We start from the raw sequence: 21,469 nt of genomic DNA on the forward strand, positions 1-21,469 counted from the left end.
AGACATACAAACATATTTGTGTAGTGGTGGTGTAAAGTATATAGGCCATCAAGTTTTCTTATACTGAATAGATGCGTTTTGATTTGAATCCTATAGAATTTGCTGACTCACATGTTTTTGCTTCTCTTAATTCCTCCAGTTTTAGTTGGGGTCATTCAAGATACCAAATGCTGAGGAGCAAGGATTCACTACGTTGGCATCGTCATGTAATGCCCCAAGGGTGAACAGAATCTCATTATACCACAGTGCTACAGTAAGTTTAAAAAAAATATATATTATATGTACTGCCTTGAGAATGAAATACAGACATAGTGTATTTTTTTATTTAAGATGTGTTTATTTACTGTTTCTTTGATACATTGCATGCATGGGCACTGCCCAGTTATTGCTGTTGTCTGTCACAGTGGAACGTCCACAGAACTCAAATTCTATTTCTGTGGGAACATCAGACCTCACAGAGAATTCTCCTGACACTGTAGAGTTGTGGTGGTTGCAACTTGCATTGCCTCAATCCTGTTCACTGTGAGGAACTTGTCCATTGGGGCTTTCACTTCAATGCACGAAAACAGTTGATAATGGCTAACTGTTATTTGGTTTCACGCCTTTGCTGTTATGCAGAGCTTCCACAAAATGTCCTGCTGGTGTTAAAATCTGTGTGATTGTGTTAGTTTAGTAGACTTGTGAACACTAAGATGTGTGGTGAAATCCCAAGGGATGTTATTGATGAATGAACTGGTGATGTCTTCTCATAGGTGTAATCATACGTTTGTCTATTTTTTGGGATTTGCTCAGTGTTAGTCATATGGATTGAGAGAAAGAAAAAAAATTGAGGGGGGGGGGTTTAAATGCCTAAATAATTGCTTTAATTATTATCAAAAAAAATTACAATAATGCCTCTTTCGTTTCACCTAAGTATTGTTTGTAGGTGATAGGGCTGGCAGATAATTAGAAAACAACACAGAAGAAAGGTATCTAGGGGAAAAAATGAAAAGCAACCTTGTGGCACAAAATCAATCTAATTGGTTAATTAGATGGGCATTGCAGTAAGCGAGATGAAGAACCATAAACGCTGTGTGTGTGTGTGTGTGTGTGTGTGTGTGTGTGTGTGTGTGTGTGTGTGTGTGTGTGTGTGTGTGTGACATGGTGCTCAGCTGTTTGTGCATTGAGCTGATTTGATGCCTGAGTGAACCCACTGTACGAGTATGTAGATTTTCATTTGGACAAGCCTGACTCCCAGTCCCAGCAGAGCCCACCGCCTCACATCACATGCTCCTATTATCTGTAGGTGTTGGAAGTCAGAGCACGGACAGACAACAAAGAGCCATATTAAAGGGAGGGAAGATCAAGTTTGACAGAATCTGATGATGTGCATGTTTTCTTATGGTGGAAACTGGGGGCGTCAAGCTATTGAAACTGCTTGGAAAGGAGAGGAACATAGATTTGAAATTGAAATCACATCCTTTTATCTGGTTGTCAAAAAATTAAGTATTTGCTCCCTTCACGTATGTATTTATTTCCGTTCTTTTACAGAGAAAAAGCAACAACTTTATTTGTTTTGCCCAGTAACAGGCTTTTTGCTTTAATGAAACACACGGGCTTTTGCCATGCACATCCATTGTGTTGAGCGAGAGAGGCAGACTAGGATGTCGCAGTCATTATCTTTTGTTAGAGTTAAGTGCATCCCCTTCATCTTCATTGTAGGAAGCATTGGTCTCTCTGACATCCTTTACGGAACAAGTTGACAGCTTAACAAATCATTTATTTATTTTTTGCAATTTTTTTTTTAGCAATTAACAATCAAAAACATTCTTAACAATCGCTAAAGTTGAAATGACTTGTGGATTGACAATCACATGGAATCATTATTTTAATAAGAACCTGATATCCACAGTAAATTCACACTCATCAAAGTTATGCCCTTAATCATCGTAAAGCAGACCATTCTCAAAGAGGGAAAATACATGTAAACCATATTTAATCAAATAGTTCATATTCCCTGTTTTAAAAAGTGAAAGCACATGCATTATCAAGCATTGTTTTTAAGCATTATTCTAGAATCTAGCCTAGATATTTGTATTCCTAGATATTTGTATATTTGTATTTTTTGGGGGGGGGAAGTCAGCTTTGTGAAACAAACCCTCTCAAATCAGGAAACCTTTTCCCAGTGGAGCCATTGTATCTATTTGTGTTCTCTCACATACAGGTAGGGAAAAAACAGAGCATATGTCCTGTCAAGTGAGGTAAACACACAATGGCACAAAAAACCTATGAAAAAATATGGATTTTTATTGCCATGATGTCTCTTTTCCAAAACAAGAGCAACATTGCAATCTAGACCTACAATCTTAGAAAAAAACGGTTCCAAAAGTTTTTTTGGGCTGTCCCCAAAGGATAACCTTTTTCGGTTCCAGGTAGATTAGAACCCTCTGTGAATGGCACAAGGACACACGCCGTAAAGATTATTGGGTACAAGACCCTTTTTAGCCTCGCAGCTAGAGAGGGAGGGAGGGAGCTAGGGGGCGAGTCAGAGAGAGTAAGGACGAGAGTGTATGTGTGTGTATCTCTGTGTGTGTGTGTGTGTTCAGGGGGGTGTGCAGTAAATGAGTAGTGTGCATCTAGCCGTAGCGAGGCGATAATGGGAAAGCAAAGAGGATCATTATCTCCGACAGCCTGCGCTGCCATGCACTGGCGGACTTACCATTAGGCAGAAGAGGAAATTGCCTCAGGCCTCACATCATCGCTGGGCATAAAAAATATATATATATATTTTCTTTTTTAACATACTTTTTCAGCCCCCCCCCAAGCTCCACTCAAGGCATAACCCCCCCCAAAAAATCATACCCATCAAAATCCGTCTGTTTAAGCTAGAGATGGTTTTTTGTTTTTTTGCATGGGCTGCGTCTCAATCCACCACATCCGCCACTGGTTTTAATGTCTATGATCCGCCAGCCTTCCTGTGGTGGAAGGTGGCCGACCTACAGCGGTGTTTGTCAAACCATGAGACATACCTATAATCGGTCTTCTCACAAAAACAGCTGTAGTGTCCGAGCGGTTTGGGCTACACACTAATATGACCTCTATGGAATGATGAGACTCACGAACACTATGGTGTTTTTCATTTTGCTCTACCCCGTAAGTGTCACGGGACTCGTCTGAAGGTGACCCGGTACCGGGCCAAAAAAGTAATGGAGGTGAACAGGGCATTTCCACGTAAAAGTTTACAGGTAATTCCACAGTAAATCTTTTTTTTTCTTTCTCTGATGTTTCTTATATCTCTCAGACATAGGACAGACACTTCAAAACATACACTGAGTGAAAAAAAAACATTTAAGAACACCTGCTTTTCCATTACATATTTTGACCAGGTGAATCCAGGTGAAAGCTATGAAAGTTAAATCCACTTCAATCAGTGTAGATGAAGGGGAGGAGACAGGTTAAAGAACGATTTTTAAGCCTTGAGACAATTGAGACATGGATTGTGCAACTCAATATTAGGTGTTAATAGGTCTAGAGTATCATAAATAACCAACTCAATATTAGGTGTTAGGAATCGTTTTGAAACTTTTTTTACGATCTGTTTTTCTATGTATGAATCTGTTATTCAATGTGTTTCTATTGGCTAGTAGCAGTAAGGCTATTTATTTATTTTAATAGCTACAGGGGTCTTTAAAATTCCAAATCAAATAGATAAATTATCCTTGGTATGACCATCTTAAAACAATTCCATATGTTAGCTTAGTAGAAACCAAGACTGGGCCCTTTGACTCTAGGGGGATACAAATACGCATTTCTTTAGTAAAAAGACAGATGCTGCTGATAATACTGCTATCATCGTCAAGGCAGAGGCAGAGGACATGTATGTCCTCTGCAATGCAGGCGTGCTTCTACACCTGCATTGCTTGCTGTTTGGGGTTTTAGGCTGGGTTTCTGTACAGCACTTCGAGATATTAGCTGATGTACGAAGGGCTATATAAAATAAACTTGATTTGATTTGATGTATGTGTAGCCCATGTACAGTGCCTATAGAAAGTCTACACCTCCTTGAAGTTTTTTCACATTTTGTTACATCACAAAGTGGGATTGAAATACATTGAATTGTAAAAAAAAAAAAAATGTTTTTCAATTGATCTACACAAAATGCTCCATAATGTCAACGTGAAAAGACAATTCTACACATTTTGTACAAATTAATCAAAATGAAATAACTCAAATATAGTTGTTGCATTAGTATTCACCCCCCTTTGTTTAGGAAAACCCTTAATTAGTTCAGAAGTAGAATTTGGCTTAACAAAACACATAACTTATATTTACTCACTCTGTGTGAAATAATAGGGGTTGGCATGATTTTTGAATGACTACCCCGTCTATGTCCCCCATACATACAACATCTGTAAGGTCCCTCAGTCAAGTATTGAATTTCAAGCACAGATTAAACTACAAAGACCAGGGAGCTTTTGGAAAGCCTCATTTAGAAAGGGCAGTGAGTGGTAGATGGCCGTGATGGGAGAAAACTTAGGATGGATCAACAACATTGTAGTGACTCCACAATAATGACCTAAATCACAGTGAAAAGAGGAATACAAATAAACAGAATAAAAATATTGCAAAACATGCATATGTATGCAACAAAATACTACAGTAATAATGCCAAAAAACGAGGCAAAGGAATTAAAGTTTTGGCCTAAATGCAAAGCCTTATGTTTGGGGCAAATCCAACACAACACATCACTGAGTAACTGCCTCCTTATTTTCAAGCATGGTGGTGACTGCATCATGGTATGGGTATGCTTGACATCTGGGGAGTTTTTCAGGATAAAAAGAAACGGGATGGAGCTAAGCACAGGAAAAATCACGAAATATTAGTGTTTACATTTTATGTAATAAAAAAACAACAACATTACAGAGCATTTAGTGTTGATTTTTTTGTCAACAATTACATCCATTATAATCCAACTTTGTAACACAATAAAATGTGCAGAAATCCTAGGGGTTGTCGTCTTTCTATCGACACTATCTGATTCTGCCTGGATAAAAAGATTATGTCATGTCATACTCTTTTTGTCCAGATAGCGTCAGATACATGGGTTACATATAGTAAGACAGAGGGGCGCTGTTTTGCTCGCTCGGATGCTTTCTCTGGTGAGATCGTTTTAGCCACTTGCTAATTTAAGGAAAGTTGGTGGGTGCACTGTGCACTGTTCGGATGCTGGAATTATTTGGGATGAACGTGCGAATGGACCCTACTTTTGAAGTGATTTGTTTGACAATCAGATGGAAACATCATGACTGGTTGTGTTCATGGCACATTAAAAGGTAATACATTTTTACAGTTAAAATTACAGGAGAGAAGTGATTTGTTTGACAATCAGATGGAAACATCATGACTGGTTGTGTTCATGGCACATTAAAAGGTAATACATTTTTACAGTTAAAATTACAGGAGAGGGGCTCAGACTGGCCTCTGCCTTAGGTCTCCAAATCACTAAGTCTGCCCTGCTGCCATGTACGTTATTCCCCTCCAAGATGGACTGGAGGTGTGTGTATGGTATTGGTGGGAATTCGATCTTCCTTTTCATTTCTTTAGTCTTCTGTAATTCTCCTTTACAAACATTCGAAGTTCTACAAACACATTTTAGGCACATGCTTTGGTAGCTATGTTTTAGTAACTACTCTCCATTCCACTGCATTATTTAACAAGCTACCGATAATTTAACGAGCTGCATTATTTAACAAGCATGCCAAGAAGACTGAATATCAATCAGTCTGTTTATCTTTTGAAAATAGGATTGAGGATGATTATTTTAATCTCACAAGGCAAATGGGGCTCGAAGAGATGCAAGCTTGCAAAGAACATCTTCGTTTTTCAGACACATGGACGCTACTCAATTAAACGTCTATTCCAAGTTGGTTCAACGTAATTTCATTGAAATGACATGGAAACAATGTTTATTCAACCAGTGTGTGCCCAGTGGGTAACTTGCTATGCAAAAGTAATGATGTCATATTATTAGCAGCTAATTATCACCAGCACTGTTTTCTCATTGAAACCTTTGGTATGGAAAAGCCTCCGCGTCCGTTTTTAAAGGAACTTGTCACAGGCTATACAATACTTGTACTGCGCTTGTGCATTTTTATGACACCTCTCCTCTACCCCACCCTTGTGTCTTTCCGCCCACCACAGCAGCAGTCAAGGAGGCATTTACCCCAGGATTCTGGATCCACAAGCTGCCTTTCTCCAAGACTTTGGGAATACCTTTACTGCTTGCGCTTGCAGTAGCAAGAGAGATGAGAGGGGGCGATAAGGCTGTCAAAGTCATTACCTTCCTCCTTCCTCACCCATTTTTCTCTCCTCCACTGTCTCCCTCTCACAAAGGCAGCCAGTAGATTAGCCTCCGGATTCTCCCTCCACCCCACTAACAATAGCGGGGTTTAGGGATAAAACATATTAAACATAGTCCTGCAGGCTGTAGCCAGCCCGGGCGTCTTTTGGAGGGACTCTGGATGGAGAGTAGAACTGTTGCGTTCCCTTGTCCTCATGTAGCGGCTTCTCCTGTAGAGGCTCCTCCTGCTGGATTTCGTCAGCTGCTTGGGCCTCATCCTGGGGCCCTTTGTCACCCCATTGTAGCTGCTCGCGGCTTGACTGCTCATTAGGCGACGTCTGCTGTTCAAAGTCCTTCTGCCCCCGTTGCAGTTGCTCCCGCAGTATCAGGTCACGCTGGAGCTGGTCGCGCTGTATTTGCTCCTGGTTTATCTGCTGCTGCAGTAGTTTGTCAGGAAAGGTGGTAGAGGTGGATGTCGAGGTGTAGTCCAACTGCCCCTCTCTTTTCCCGGGACACGACAAACAAAAGATGACCCCACCGGCCAGCAGTAGGCCGGCAGAGACAAAGGTCACGTACACGGCGCCCCCAGGTTCGTATTTACTGCTCTCAGGTACGTTGGAGTCCAGGAAGGTAGTGATTACCTCGTTGGTGAACCAGGAAGCGGGCACCAGGCAGAGGATGCCAGCCAAGATGAAGCAACCCCCCGCCCCGATGGCCGCGTGTCCCTTTGCCCGGTGACTGCCCCCCCAGCGGGTACATTTGAGCCCCAGGGCAGCGAGACAGAGGCCAAGGCAAGCCATCATGCACGACAGAACCATTGTCGTCCGGGCTGTCTGCAGGTAGGCAGGCAGTGAAAGAACAGAGTACTTCAAGGTGCAGCTGAACACGCCGGTGCTGTACCAGGTACAGTCCATCCACAGCCCCTGCATCTGGGAGATGGCAGTCATGATGTTGGAGCCCACGTCGGCACTCACCTTCCAGTTGGGCAGCAGCGTGGCCACAGTGGCGCCCAGGACGCCCAGTAGCGCCAGGGCAAAGGCGAGGATCTGCATGGCGGAGGACGCCATTGGCGAGTTGCGAGTCTCCTCCTCTCCGGCACGGCGGCACCCTCACCTTGCGGTGGCCTGAGCCTGGCTCCTTGGCTCCGTCTCTCCCTATCGCCCTGGTGCAGGCGCGGGTCCTGACAGCAGATAATTCCTCAGTGCAGGCTCCAGTGGGCTGTGATAAAAAGCGAAATGAGAATTGAACTGAGCGAGCAAGCGTGACGATCAGACGGATGAGGCACAAGGGCTGGTAATCTGGGGAGAGGAGACTGCGCTTTGCTCTTTCTTTTCTCCTTCTTTTGAGGGGAGAAGCGTGTGTGAGGGTGCTTTCTGTTTGCCTGCATTTTGACTCTGCATCCCTGGCTTTGTGTGACTAAGTTTTGTGGTGTTCATTTAAAGGCTCAATTATGTGCATTTAAAGCTGCAGTGTCCTTCCTCTGAAAGTAGGTTACTTTAAAAAAAAAATTTTTACATCAAGCAGCTAGTTTAATTCACTTCAGCTGTCAGGTAAATGCTGGTTCTATACAAAAATTGAATATACAATATTTGTAATTGAAACGTGCAATAAGCTATTTCTTGTGAAATAACGTGTKATTTCTTAAATTCTTTACTCTGTCTTCTTTATGTTAGTGACGTTCTGACATTGATGCTAATGTAAATGTGTTGTTAAAGTGAATAAGTGCATAGTTTGTCTGTAATGCAGTGTTTGAGAGAGAAGAAAACCCATCCTTACCTTTTGTGTGTCTTGGACAGCGTGCCATGGTGCGTCAGTCTCTTCTCAATGTTGTCTGGGCACAAAAGAGAGAAAAAAACATAACAATAAAATAGGGTGAGCAGCTTAGCGATTCGCACTTCCTCCTTCCATCTCCTTAGCAACAGAACATACAATTCCATCCTTTTCAGTGTCCCATAGAAGACGTGCCCGCCACACATCGTTGTTGCCTTTGAGCTACAGCACCACTAAGGAGAACTGAGTGGTGGACTGAGAGAAATGTGGTGTGAGAGTTGTTAAAGAACTAGACTAGGCTAGACTAACCTGAAGGTCATTGATTCAGATCAAGCTAATGTCCTCTCAGCAAATGGGCAGCCTGAGAATGTGATTAAAGACCGTAATAAGCTAATATTTTTCATCACGGCATATTTGAATGTCTGACTGAAATGAGCAGTTCAAGATTTGTTGGTGTTCCTTTAATTGGTTCAATATATCATTTAGACAGCCGAGAGTTTTGAGGTATGATTTGACATTGGTGCTCGCTTGGTGGTGGCTCTGTGTGTTTCGTCAATCGTCACTCGGAGCACAATAGAAACCGACTGATGACAAAGACCTGCATCCTCGTCCTTTTGCCCTGCAGCCGATACGAAGGTGTCGCCCTTCAAGTGACCGCGTGAACTATGGCCGACTGCAATGCACAGATAAGACTGTGAACAGCCCCCTCCTTTTGTGGCGATCGAACACACACAGCAGTATCCCAACAACAGTTACACAACCTTTCCTCATAGTAATCCTGTGTCTATATATTCACACACTGTGACAGCAAAAAGAAAGTACCCTATCGTGGCAGACCTGCCCCGACAGGAACCATTACCAGAGGGCTGAACATAAAGGTTGCCCATAGGGCTTTGACCAAATGTAGTGCACCACATAGGGAAAATAGTATGCCATTTGGGAAGCAAAGAAATATAAATGTACCACCTTCTCCTCAGGCCCCTATCAGACCCCCCCCCCCCACCACAAACACACACTTCACTTCTCTGTCCTGTGTGGAGAGAAAGACTACATTCATTTGAAAAATAGGAAAATATCACTGGAAGAGAAGAGATCATTTGACCTTAGCCAGTCCGCGTATTCCCATTAGCCCATTACATTATCTGTTCCAGACCGGTGATGACAGGTACCGTAGCAGGGAGGGAGTGTGGAGAGTAAATGCCACTGTGATCATTACCACAGCTGTAGTCCTCATTAGGAGACCCCTAGCTCTATTTATGCGCCCATCCATTCCTGAAGGGACACAGCTCCTCTACATCCCACCACCCTACTCCCAAGAACAGCAGCATCCGGAGGTGAATGACCGCAGGTCAACTACCAATTTGAATATCACGAAAATTGGGGCGAAAAAGGGGTAATAAATAAACAAAATAAGATACAAATGTATGAAAGTAGTTTAGTGTCTAAAAAAGGGGATAAATATGTGTACAATATACAGTTGAACTCGGAGGTTTACATACACTTAGGTTGGAGTCATTAAAACTTGTTTTTCAACCACTCCACAAATGTCTTGTTAACAAACTATATTTTTGGCAAGTCAGTTAGGACATCTACTTTGTGCATGACACAAGTAATTTTTCCAACAATTGTTTACAGACAGATTATTATCAGGAGGAATGGGCCAAAATTTACCCAACTCATTGTGAGAAGCTTGTGGAAGGCTATCCGAAATGTTTGACCCAAGTTAAACGATTTAAAGGCAATGCTACCAAATACTAATTGAGTGTATGTAAACTTCTGACCCAATGTGATGAAAGAAATAAAAGCTGAAATAAATAATTCTCTCTACTATTATTCTGACATTTCACATTCTTAAGATAAAGTGGTGATCCTAACTGACCTAAGACAGGGCATTTTTACTAGGATTAAATGTCAGGAATTGTGAAAAACTGAGTTGAAATGTATTTGGCTAAGGTGCATGTAAACTTCCGACTTCAACTGTACATAAATCATTTCCTCATCTTTCTTATATCTCTCAGATATTTGACAGACACTTCAAAACAAACTTCCTTTCGATAATTTTTTGGGGACTATTTGTTTTTCCATGTATGAATAATTTCTTCAATGTGTTTCTATAGGCTAATAGCAGTAAGGCCAAATTCAATGTTTCATCAAATATTATTTTTTAATATTTTTTTTTATACCTAAATGGGTCCTAAAATTCCAAATCAAATAGCTAGATGATCCTTGGTATGAGCATCTTAAAACAATTCCAAAGGTTTGCTTAGTAGAACCCTCCCTCCTGACCCCGGCTTAGACTCTAGTTGGAGGACCAACTTTGGGCCTCCTGCCTCAAACAGAAAGTCACATTGAAGTCATTAAAATTGTAGAATTGTAACCTTTTGTGTGTGTGTGTGTGTGTGTGTGTGTGTGTGTGTGTGTGTGTGTGTGTGTGTGTGTTGTGTGTGTGTGTGTGTGTGTGTGTGTGTGTGTGTGTGTGTGTGTGTGTTGTGTGTGTGTGTGTGTGTGTGTGGTGTGTGTGTGATGTGAGAGGACATGGCAGGCTATTTAAAGCATGCAGTTCCTTCTGGGCACTGAAGTTGGGCTTGATACAGAGCCTGTCTACCGAAAGTCAAAGGAAAAACAGTCGTGAATTTTACATGCTGCATGCATCGCACTACTACTGTGTGCCATATTCCTTTGTACAAAAACTGTATGGACTTTTACTACCCAAATATGGTCATGTAATAAATGGAAAAAAGTAATAAAGAGCTCTTTAAGACCTGACCAGATAATGTTTTGTCATCATTATTTTACTACCCAGAATTTAGACAATTATTTAGGTAACATGAATATTACTGGTACTCTTGGGAATTACTTCTAGCCTGTTGTCCCATAGAATTACTTCTAGCCTGTTGTCTCATTATTGCACATGACATGAGTCAATGAGACTGGAAAGATCTGCATTTCTCAAAAATACAGACTTGGATTTGGAGTTGTCATCTAAAATGTGTTTCTTCCCAAGGCAGTATACTGTATGGAATTCTCCTCCATTATGTTGCCAAGAGTTTACTAAGTACGCAGGCAGGCAAGGTCATGCACTTTCCCAAGAGTAACTCGAAGGACAAGTAAACATCTACTAACGCAACACCGCTACAAGGTGAACAGAACATTCGCATTAATGTTATGTGATATCTGTGGTAATAGGATATTTTTAATAAACTCCTTTTGATAGATATTGACCATATGAGCAGACTATAAAGTCCTTTACCAGCCTAGCCCTTTGAGGGTGTAGTGTAGTGTATTTGATGCATGTTTAGCCTGGGCTGAGAGGGGAGCGTGGGAAGAGGAGGGGCTGCGTCACAAATGGCACCCGATTCACTTTCTAGCGCACTGCCTTTGACCAGACCCCTGGTCAAAAGTAGTGCACTAGAAAGTGAATAGGGTGTCATTTGGGATGCAGTGAGGAGGGAGATGGGAACCAAGGCAACTCTCAGTAGAGCAGTGTTATTCTAGGTCTATTGCATGGCCTCCACTAAGTGGAGAAGTAGCTGCTGATGTGTAGGCTAGTTTTCGAAAGGAACATTCTACTACTCCTTGTTTACTTTTGCTTGTTTACTTTTCACTCCCATCATTCCTATGGGACAGTAGTGATGTGTTGTACTGAGGAGATGTTGTTAGGGATGGATGAAAATGTACAGAATGGGGCCTCCCGAGTGGCACAGCGATCTAAGGCACTTCATCGTAGTGCTTGAGGCATCACTACAGACCCGGGTTCGATCCCAGGCTGTGTCGCAGCCGGCCGCGAAGGGGAGACCCATTTGGCCCAGCATCGTCCAGGTTAGGGGAGGTTTTGGCCGGCTGGGATGTTCTTGTCCCATCGCACTCTAGTGACTCCTTGTGGCGGGCTGGGCGCAGTGCACGCTGACTTCAGTCGCCAGTTGTACGGTGTTTCCTCCGACACATTGGTGCGGCTGACTTCCGGGTTAAGCGAGCAGTGTGTCAAGAAGCAGTGCGGCTTGGCAGGGTGGTGTTTCAGAGGACGCATGGCTCTTGTCTATCTGCATCAGTGTTCTATAGTTAGTTTCTTTTAGGCTGTGTATCGGGGGTGTCCGATGCCGCCCTTCATCTCTGATTCTGTAGTGTGGTCTCAATGAAATTATCCAGCTTTATGAAATGGACAGCTCACGGCGCTGAAAGTAGGCAAATTTGAATAGGCATAATACTTTAAAACCATCCTCATTTTAATTCGACTTTACTAACAACAAGAGGGTTTTGTGTTGGAGCCTACATGTATTTCCTCCTGTTTATGAAACAAGAGGTAGGCCTACCTGTTTGACAGATGATGTTAGGCCATAGGCTGAAATATCCATAGGTTTGTCGTTGAATTCCACCATCCACTCTTTTAAACAGGCTACCTCTGTGTCAGTGAAGGGATGTTAAGTTAAAACCATCGAATTGAGGCAGTATGCGGGGGTATGCCATAGTCCTACCTTTTATTAAAGAAAATGGCAAAAAGCACAGCCCTACCCCTTGTTTGCTTAAGATTTTGAAGCAAAGAAAACATCCGATTATATAGTAAAAAATGTATAATATTTGGATTTCTGCACAATCTGATTGGGTGGGCCTGGCTCCCCAGTCGATGGGCCTGTATAGACATGCCTACACCCCTGTTGTAACAGTACTTTGGTCCACAATGCTGTATTCCAGGAACAAGCTATAAAATACCAGAGAAAGACGTTGCTCCGATACATATGGGAATATCATTGTTTAGTTTCTTTGACATTCGGAGGCTGAGCTACAACCTTCTATAGCCGAGGAGACAAAAAGCACACTTGGGAAGTAATCTAATTCTGTCACTATGAATTGATTAAGCTATTCACTTAATGTACAATAGAAGATGTTTAAACCCAAGACAGCTTTTTAGGGAAACGCTCGTGACCTTCTCTCGTTGGGTTAAGCCACGGAAGAAGAGTAGGCAGCATTTGAAGCGTACATTTTCCTGCGTCGGTAGGCCTACTTTTGAAAGTACCACGCTCAGATTCCTAATGTATAATGTCTCAGATGTAATTATTTGCAAACAGGGAGTGTTTCGTTGCAAACAAGACATGGCGTTTTGGCATTGGAGAAATATGATCAGATGAACACATCTATCTCTCTGTCTATTCTTAGCCTGTCATTTCGGTCGTTTGTGTGGTTTCTGCTAATATGTAAAATGATATAGGTTTGCATGAAATGTTTATAAAAGTAAAAAAATTCTCGGACCTGCAAATACCATGATAGATTCATGCAATGCTTTTACTATAAAGGAGATTTTTCCACCCTCTATTCTTGTCCACGATGGTCTGCAAATCCTTAACCATCTAGCCCACAGCCCTGTGCGCTATCAAAATGATTGTGTTACCATATAATGCTTGCAGGACGAAGAACAGTTTCTAAAACCGCATACAGTATCTAAGGCTCTGGTCTATACTAGGACTGAGGGAAAATGGTAGACATGTTCTCTGCTATCCACTTTGTTGTAATTATTATTTTGGGTATAGAGGAGGGTCACTTGTTTTGTTTCAAGCTTTCAGGGGGTGTTGATGTAAATATATATTTTGCTGACAGGAGGGCCGTCCATTTTCTCCATGCAACCCTTATTATAAATGACGTTCACTTCCTTATTGCTCTTCCCAATATTTCTCATTACTGTGTACTCATCTAAGATTCATAATGTTTCATGATGGAGGATGAGCCTAACTGAGGACTATGGTTTGGCAGAGACAGACTGTTGGCAGTTATTCTGTTGGCACTTCCAAAGAGGAATACAAATTCAAAGCCAGAGGTACATTTCTGGAATGTTGGAATGTTGGTGTAGAAGGGGGGCCTACCCAGAATTCTTTTAAAATAAAAATAAAGTATTATTAATGTGAAATGGCGAGCACGATTCCAACGTTTTCATTGCCTGCTTGTTTGAAGTATTTTATTTTTTAAAGAAGAAATGTTGAAATTGGTCACATAGCCAAATCATTTTTATAGGCTTGTAATGAAGATACTGCACGTCTAGTCTGGTATTAATTACAGGTTTCTGTTCTGCTTGTTGTTCCCTCTTTTTAAAGCCTTGTTCATACAAGCACATAAAAATAAAACTGTGTTGAGCTCATTCAGCAAATCTATTTCCAAAGGGAAAAGTTACGAGCAGGAGACTAACAAAGACCTATTGAAGTATTTTAGCTAAGAGACAAATGCAAGAAACGTATTTTCTTCTTAGATATCACTTCATGTGCAGGCCCTATGGTCTGGAGGTCTAGGCACATGTATGCAACCCTGGAGACTGGGATTCAATCCTTGTCCCCACCCTTCCTAATCTGTCTCCCCTGCTGTTTCTGATCTAAAATGCCCTAAAAAATATATATTATTACAAGTCCCTTTTATGATTACCGAATTTACTGATGTTTGCTGGGATGACAAGCTGTCCAGCAATGAGAAATGTTGCATTGGAGTGCTGTTAGAATGTTAATTTGTGGACCTAGGCAACTAGGCTATTTGTTGCTTTCCATTTTCATTGCTACACTACCCCAGTCTCAGATGAAGTTGGAATAGCAAAACTCCACAGCAAGAGAAGTGGGAAAAGGTAACGTCTTAAGTAATGAGGATGAACTAAAGGTGTTAAGCCTGATCAGCCTATCGCAGTAGCCAGAACACCAGGTGAAATGGGATATCGGAGTTGAGAGTTCATTCCATAGACTGAAATATTTGAGTATGAGCAGCCAGTATACTGACTACAGCCTGGAAGAATCAACCCTCCTCAAATCATCAAACAGACAGGAATATAAACAACCTATTTACTCCCACAGTCAAGAGGCAATGCCCTCACTATTACCTGCCAGCAGTTGAGTTGACGCTGTGTTTTATCACCAATGAGGCATCACCATGAAATTATTAATGACAGGTTCCTAAGGTAATTGACTGTTTTTGCACAGCATATGCAGTCAATGTGGATGGTTAAATAACTAGGTGTTTAGAAATTCTAATCTCTCTGAAAAATGTCAATCGTTGCCATGACATCGGAGTAATGGAATGATGAGGGAAAAGATGGAACCCATTTCCGGCGACCTGATTGGACAAGCCATAATAAGGAAGGTACATGAGCTGCGATGGAGAGTGCAAATGAACAAGCTGTCGACAAAGTTATTAGAACGAGGATCGTGTAAATCCATCTGGTGTTACTCGACATGTCCAAGTTGCTAACAGATGTGCTAGTGTACACAAACTGTTATCCATAGACATATCTCAGTCCAACTGTAGATTACTGCCGCTAGATGTGGTCCGTATTATCTAACGGAAGTCTACCTGATGCGTTGTAATCAGTCTCGCGAGAAGAAAGAAGGAAACACTTACCGCTATTCTATCCATCCAGTGGTCATTCAGGTGCACAACTCACAATGGAACGTTTCTCCTGTGTCTGAGCGATTTGCAGACACACACACACACACACACGTGTATGTGAGTATGTCAGGTCAGCGAGTGCTAGTTGAGTCTTGAACAAAGAAAAAACTATGGGAAAAAACCTGGTCACAAGTACAGTATCCCAGTATGCCAACGCTCTGGTCATCTGTGGTGGAGCTCCTAGATTCCAAGCCTTTTCGTAAAGCTAGTCTCCCTGTTCTCCGCTTTTCTCTCTCTCTCTCTCTCTCTCTCTCTCTCTCTCTCTCTCTCTCTCTCTCTCTCTCTCTCTCTCTCTCTCTCTCTCTCTCTCTCTCTCTCTCTCTCTCTCTCTCTCTCTCTCTCTCTCTCTCTCTCTGTCCTCCAAGAGTTGCTGAATTTCCTCTTTTCACTTCAGTTTGCTCCTCAATTCATGCACCTCGGTGAGGTAGCGGCAGAGTTCCCTTCCCTTTGCGCTGTAGATCCAGGAGGCCCCAGGAGGATCCCAGTCATATCATGGATGAATGGCAGGAGGCAGGAGTCGGCTGTTCCACTGATGGCTGAAGAGACCCAGCTGTGTTGGAGCATGCCAGAGAGCAGAGCACACCTGCCTGCCTTTCTTTCGGTCTGCCGCTGCTGCTGTGGTCTTTGTGGAATGGCAATCCCCCTCTATTGGTCTGGGTAGAGAAAAGAGCACGAGGCTGGCAGACAAGAGAGTCTAGTGATACTGTAGTAGGCAGGCAGAGGGAGTTTTGAGAGGAGAAAGTGGAGGAGGTGGTGGACCAGGCACTGCCTTCAACAGTTTGTCAGTTCAGAGGAGCTGCTGCCAGTGGGCTGTGTTATCTGTGGAGCCCAGCCTCCAGTCCTCCTGCACTCTGCCCCCAGAGATAGATCTGAATTCAGCCATTCCCCATTCCTCTGTCATCCACTCCTTCTTTAATCCACCCACTGCTGAGACCAACATTTTACTTCTCTTCCAACACAGCTTCTCTTCCGAGGCCTTTTTCTTGTGAAGAGTAAGCAGTAGGCACGCTGAAGTGTGTTCCCTCTCTCCTCAGGCTGTCAGGCAGCAGTGTGGCAGTATGTTCAGTGGTGGAGGCTCATGTTGAATTTATGTGTGTGTGTGTGTGTGTGTGTGTGTGTGTGGAGTGGGCTGTGTTTATGGCCCTTCACAAAAGGTGTTACTGTGGCAACAGGAACTGAACCGGCTTGCCATCACACACAGTCTCCTGTTTTCCCTTTAAAGCAATCTGTTACGCACATACCTTAAAACCTCTCCGTCTCCTGAGTGTGTGTCTTTGTTTCTTGTGTGTGGTCTCCATCTTTGTTGTGTGTGTGTGTGTGTGTCTATTCTCCTGTCTGTCTATCCGTCCGTCCGTCCGCACGTCTGTCTGTCTTTTGTGTCTGGCCCAGGAATGCTTTGTCTCATCCTTCAGATCCAAGACTGTAGCTAAATTGACCAAGGACATTCCCCCCTTTAGAGAACTGCACCAACTGAGAGGAAAATAAATCTCCTCCCCTTCTAATTTCTACTACTCCCTCCATTCCTCCATTTTACGTGACGAAGACTGGCTGACGCCCTTACACCTGATTAACGTTGTCCGCAGACCTGTGAACAAAAAGACCTGGAAAGAGGGCCAGCAATTATGACTCATTGTGTTGGTGCTGATAGACTGGATAAAAAAAAAAAAGATCTCTCGCTGCTCCAGCTAGCTACAGTGTCTGTGTTCACCAGAGCCTCAACTCCACTGTCTGAAGGAGGAAGAGTCTGTGTGAGTCACACACACACACACACACACACACACACACACACACACACACACACACACACACACACACACACACACACACACACAACACTGAGGCTCGGGTAAAGGATGCTGCACCTACACTGATGTGGTGTGGTTGTTGTGGCTAGCTCTGGTCCATAGCCCCACAGTCTCTGTTGTGTGGCTGTGGTTGTTGTGGTTAGCTCTGGTCCAGGGCTCCAAAGTCTACATTTGGGCTCTACCTCCCTCTAGCTAATGGATGGAGCAGCAGGAGGATGAAAGAAAGTGTAGGAATATTTCTTTACGCTCTTCTTCTGTACCACTCAGAGTTTCTAATGCATTCTCTCATCCAGTAAATATTAGTGCCGTAGCAAAGCGTAGCAAAACATTTTGCAACAGAAAACGTTTTGCAGCAAAAATGAGTTTCTTATTGGTCAAGGTCAGGTCGTTGCTCCCCGTTTCAGTCACTTTTCTTCCATTTGGTGTCTAGTGGATAAGACCTTGATTAGCCAATAACCTTCAGTAATTACAAAGCATCTACCTATCAATCAGAACAACTCCACTGTGAGCCTGTTTCTTTTTTATTTAAAAAATAATAATTAAATATTACATCATTTAACTTTACCTGTACAATGTCATGTATATGAAAATAATATTCATTATTAGAGAATAAATTACAGTTCAGCTAAATTGGAATAACGATAACAAACATTTCAACAATTTGTAACCTTAGAACCTTAGAACCCAGCTGACATTTTGGTCAAACAATGTGTTATTCACATGGAGATGCTCTTTAGGTGGTCCTTTACATGTGAGATGTGTCCGATTTTGTTTAAAGTCATTTTACGCTGAAGAAAAAAACAAAAAAAACATCAGAAAGTACTATTTGCACAAACACCTACTAACTTGGTGCTATAAGGTTCTATCTGCAATCCAATCACACCAATGCTGGGTTGTCAATTACAAATGATTGTATGTAAGGTGATAAACTAGCGTATATATAAAATATGAACGAAGAATTCGCTACACAACAGTTCTGAGATCAGGGATGGGGAAATGTTGATGCTCAATATCTCAGAACTGAGCTTTGTGCAGATAGAACTTGATAGTGATACATCAAATCACTTCAAATATGAAAGAGCTTGAAAAGGGACTTTGCTTTAACTTCATAAGATAAATGACATAGAAATGTGACACTTCATCTTAGTTTTTCTGTGGATATTAACACACGAACAAAATAATATAGAGATACATATAAATAGGAACAGGTTCAAATAAAATACTCATATCGGACGTTTTTTTATCAAGCAATTCCAGTCTTGAACTAGCAACTGCTTTTGTCAAAAAAGCCATGAAAATAGAAAGATACTCGCGATTGAGATCCTGCATTATATTTACAAACGAGATGAAATCGAGAGGGGGGGGAAAAAAGTGAAAGGAATGCTATTGAACGTAGGCAACTGTGTTTAGAGCTTATAGAGTGCAGCAAAACATGGATCCATTTACAGTATGTACTGTGACGGTGTGTTACTGTTTTTCACCTTCAGGCCTTCCCTCTTCTAGGAGCTAAACGGATGAAGTCAAGTCAAAGTCACTGTGAACAGAGCTCAGTTCTTCGGTCAAAGCCTACTCAGCAGAGTCAGAGTAAGCACGTTAAAGAGATTCATCCTCTAGTCCATAGCAACTTGACCAGGCTCTAATGTAGTCAGCGTGATAAGACCCTAGACAGGTGTTCATCAGCTCTCTGGGGTGAAGTTTCCCCTAGGCCACTATAGTGTTGGAATGGCAGCCTTCTGAATTCCCATCACCGTATCGTAGAAGCAGTCCTCGTTGACCACAGAGTTCAGGCTCTGCACACTGAAGTCCCTCCCTAGTAGGCCGTTGAAGTCCACACACTGGGAGTCATTATCCTGCCTCGCCTGGCCCCCCTGCAGACTGCTCACCCTCTTCTGGACAGCAGGGTGGGTCTGTGTGGGTCTGAGGTGCTCCTGCTGGGTCCCCGTGCTCCTCGGCCCGGCCTCTTCTGTGAAGTTGAGTCTCTGGAGCTGGGCTTCCAGGGTGCTGGTCAGGGAGCACAGCCAGGCCCTCTTGCCCAGTGTGGTGCCTTCCAGACTGGGGAGGCCCGTGGAGGAGCGGCTGGGGAGCTGGGGCTCCGTGTGGGTGTCTCCTGGACCAGGGTAGGGGCCGCCGCTGGACACACTGCTGTCGTCTGAGTGGTGCTGGTGGCCTGCAGTCCTCCCGGCCTCTGATTGGCGCTGTTGTCTTCTCCAGGAGCCGTCTCTGACAGGTGCAGGCTGGGTCCTGCGGAGGGAGCCTAGGTGCTCTCTAGAACCCGTCTCTGGTAGGAGAGGCCTCCGGGTGCAGTCTCGAAGGGAGCGAAGAGCTTTCACTACACTGGCCTTATTCTCCAAACCACTGGAAAAGACCCATATATGAGATCAAGTCAACTAGGCCATGTTAATTCAAATGTATATCTTTTGTAGTTTTCATGATTGATAAAACATCCATTATCGCTGTCAGTTTCATGTAATCTCTCACCTGCTGCAGAGCTGGAATACGGTCTCTGGTCTCCCCTCCACCTGAGACTTGGTGTGGACCAGCTCCCAGACACAAGGGTTCTCTGTCCCTGCTGTGTTCCCCAGGCGGACCTGCACTGCCGACACTGGGATGAGCCAGCGGAACTTGAAGGGGTCCAGGTCGGAGCGTGACGTGGTCTGTAGCACACAAAGAAGCCAAAATGTACACGCGCATCAGAACTTGTGCAGTATCCATTGTACAACATAACGTTATCGGAAGAAGTGTGTTTGAGCAACGTGAGACTCACCATCCTCTTCCTCATCTTGCTGCTCTCACGGTACACCAGGATCACGGCTCTCTTGAAAACTGAGGACAGAGGCAGGAGCGACTCGATTTGAGTCCGACCGTTCTTGATTGTTGTAATAAAGATGAAAATATTGACATCATCCTGTCAAGTAATTCTGATTCAACTCGTCATTGGAAAAAGCCCCACTCACCGAACACTGTCAGTTCAGGGTCTTTCCTCATGCGACACAGGGAGGGGAGAGGGTTGAGCCACTTTAAAGAGGAGTGGATGAGGAACTCCCCCATGGAGATCTCTGTCACCTGGAGAAGAGAGAGGAGGACACTTAGTCCGGGAGGCTGGTGGTGGAGGGGTTTCCTCCAATGAACTCACTCTACAATGAGTACATTCATATCGTTCATACAATTACTTGAACTAACAGAATCAAATATTCGTATCATCGAGAAGATATTACTATAGTTTCATTTGCCAGTTATGTGTGGTGGTGATGACTGTACCTCTTTCTCAGGGCCACTCTGCTCTGCCACCAGCTGGTCAAACACAGTGCCGTAGTCCTCGTAGATCTTCTGCATCTCATTGATGTGGCTGGCCACCTTCTCCATGGCTCTCAGGGCCTCTGATGGATGGAGACGGGTCGACACACAGAGAGGTGCACGTCAATAGAGCTCACCCCTAACACACCAGACAAACCTGGAAAGACTGCTGTCTGTGGGTCTTATGGTTTCTCTGTGTGTGTGTGTGTGTGTGTGTGTGTGTGTGTGTGTGTGTGTGTGTGTGTGTGTGTGTGTGTGTGTCTATGCGGGCTCACACATAAGCCATGACATATGTAGTCCTACCTGTGAGGTGGCTGTGCTCCTCGCTTTCGGGGTCAGTGAGGGAGACCAGCTCTCGGAGCAGCAGGGGGTACTTGAGCACCCTCTGGACTGGCTTAATGAGGTACGACTCCAGGGTGGAAGAGTGCTGCTTGGTGGGGTTCCTTGCTTCTAGGAACTCCTTGAAAGCCCGGTCCGTCTTTGCTGTAAACAGGAAATGAGGACTTAAAGCAGGCTTCGATGCAGGCATTGATTGGCTGCCTTTTGCACTGGCTTTTCAGATGGCATTTAATGATTAACTGAGCTGGGATATTCAGGTCTACTGTACATAAGGTAGGCATCAGCCTTACCTCGTTCCAGAACCTTCTGGACTTTGATGTGGTTGGCACAGAAGCCGCTGTAGAGCTTGAAGTGGTCGGCATAGTAGAGGAAGGAGCCGCCCAGCGAGAAGAGAAGTTTCTGGATGCAGAGAGACAGAAAGAGAGAATGCTTGCTATTCACGTCCTGTGAACATCAAATAGGCCTACCGCTGACTAACTCTGCAGTCAGTAGGTTAAGTAACATCCTGTTGATAAAGCTTGAAGATTTTCC

General features: G+C 43.4%; 2 protein-coding genes across 2 annotated transcripts in view; both read right to left on the minus strand.

Annotated features, from left to right (window-relative positions):
- Window positions 1-3,633: 3,633 nt before the first annotated feature.
- Window positions 3,634-15,719, minus strand: LOC111972603 (claudin-20-like). The gene is made up of 3 exons (XM_070446562.1): window positions 15,453-15,719; window positions 8,097-8,151; window positions 3,634-7,538 (listed from the first exon to the last, which is right to left on the minus strand). Exon 3 carries the CDS (start codon window positions 7,385-7,387, stop codon window positions 6,446-6,448), a length of 942 nt encoding a protein of 313 aa, XP_070302663.1. The 5' UTR covers window positions 7,388-7,538; window positions 8,097-8,151; window positions 15,453-15,719; the 3' UTR covers window positions 3,634-6,445.
- A 2,117-nt stretch (window positions 15,720-17,836) lies between these two features.
- The window catches only part of LOC111972849 (rho guanine nucleotide exchange factor TIAM2-like), a 45,254-nt gene continuing 41,621 nt past the window's right edge, over window positions 17,837-21,469 (minus strand). Inside the window, exons 20-26 of the mRNA XM_070446563.1 lie at window positions 21,229-21,337; window positions 20,903-21,082; window positions 20,564-20,682; window positions 20,260-20,368; window positions 20,070-20,128; window positions 19,784-19,959; window positions 17,837-19,660 (exon numbers count right to left, since the gene is read on the minus strand). Coding sequence (XP_070302664.1) covers window positions 19,015-19,660; window positions 19,784-19,959; window positions 20,070-20,128; window positions 20,260-20,368; window positions 20,564-20,682; window positions 20,903-21,082; window positions 21,229-21,337 — 1,398 coding nt within the window. The 3' untranslated portion in view covers window positions 17,837-19,014. The remainder of the gene's footprint in view (window positions 19,661-19,783; window positions 19,960-20,069; window positions 20,129-20,259; window positions 20,369-20,563; window positions 20,683-20,902; window positions 21,083-21,228; window positions 21,338-21,469) is intronic.

The sequence above is a fragment of the Salvelinus sp. IW2-2015 genome, linkage group LG14 (assembly GCF_002910315.2).
Source record: "Salvelinus sp. IW2-2015 linkage group LG14, ASM291031v2, whole genome shotgun sequence".
Taxonomy (NCBI): Eukaryota; Metazoa; Chordata; class Actinopteri; order Salmoniformes; family Salmonidae; genus Salvelinus; species Salvelinus sp. IW2-2015.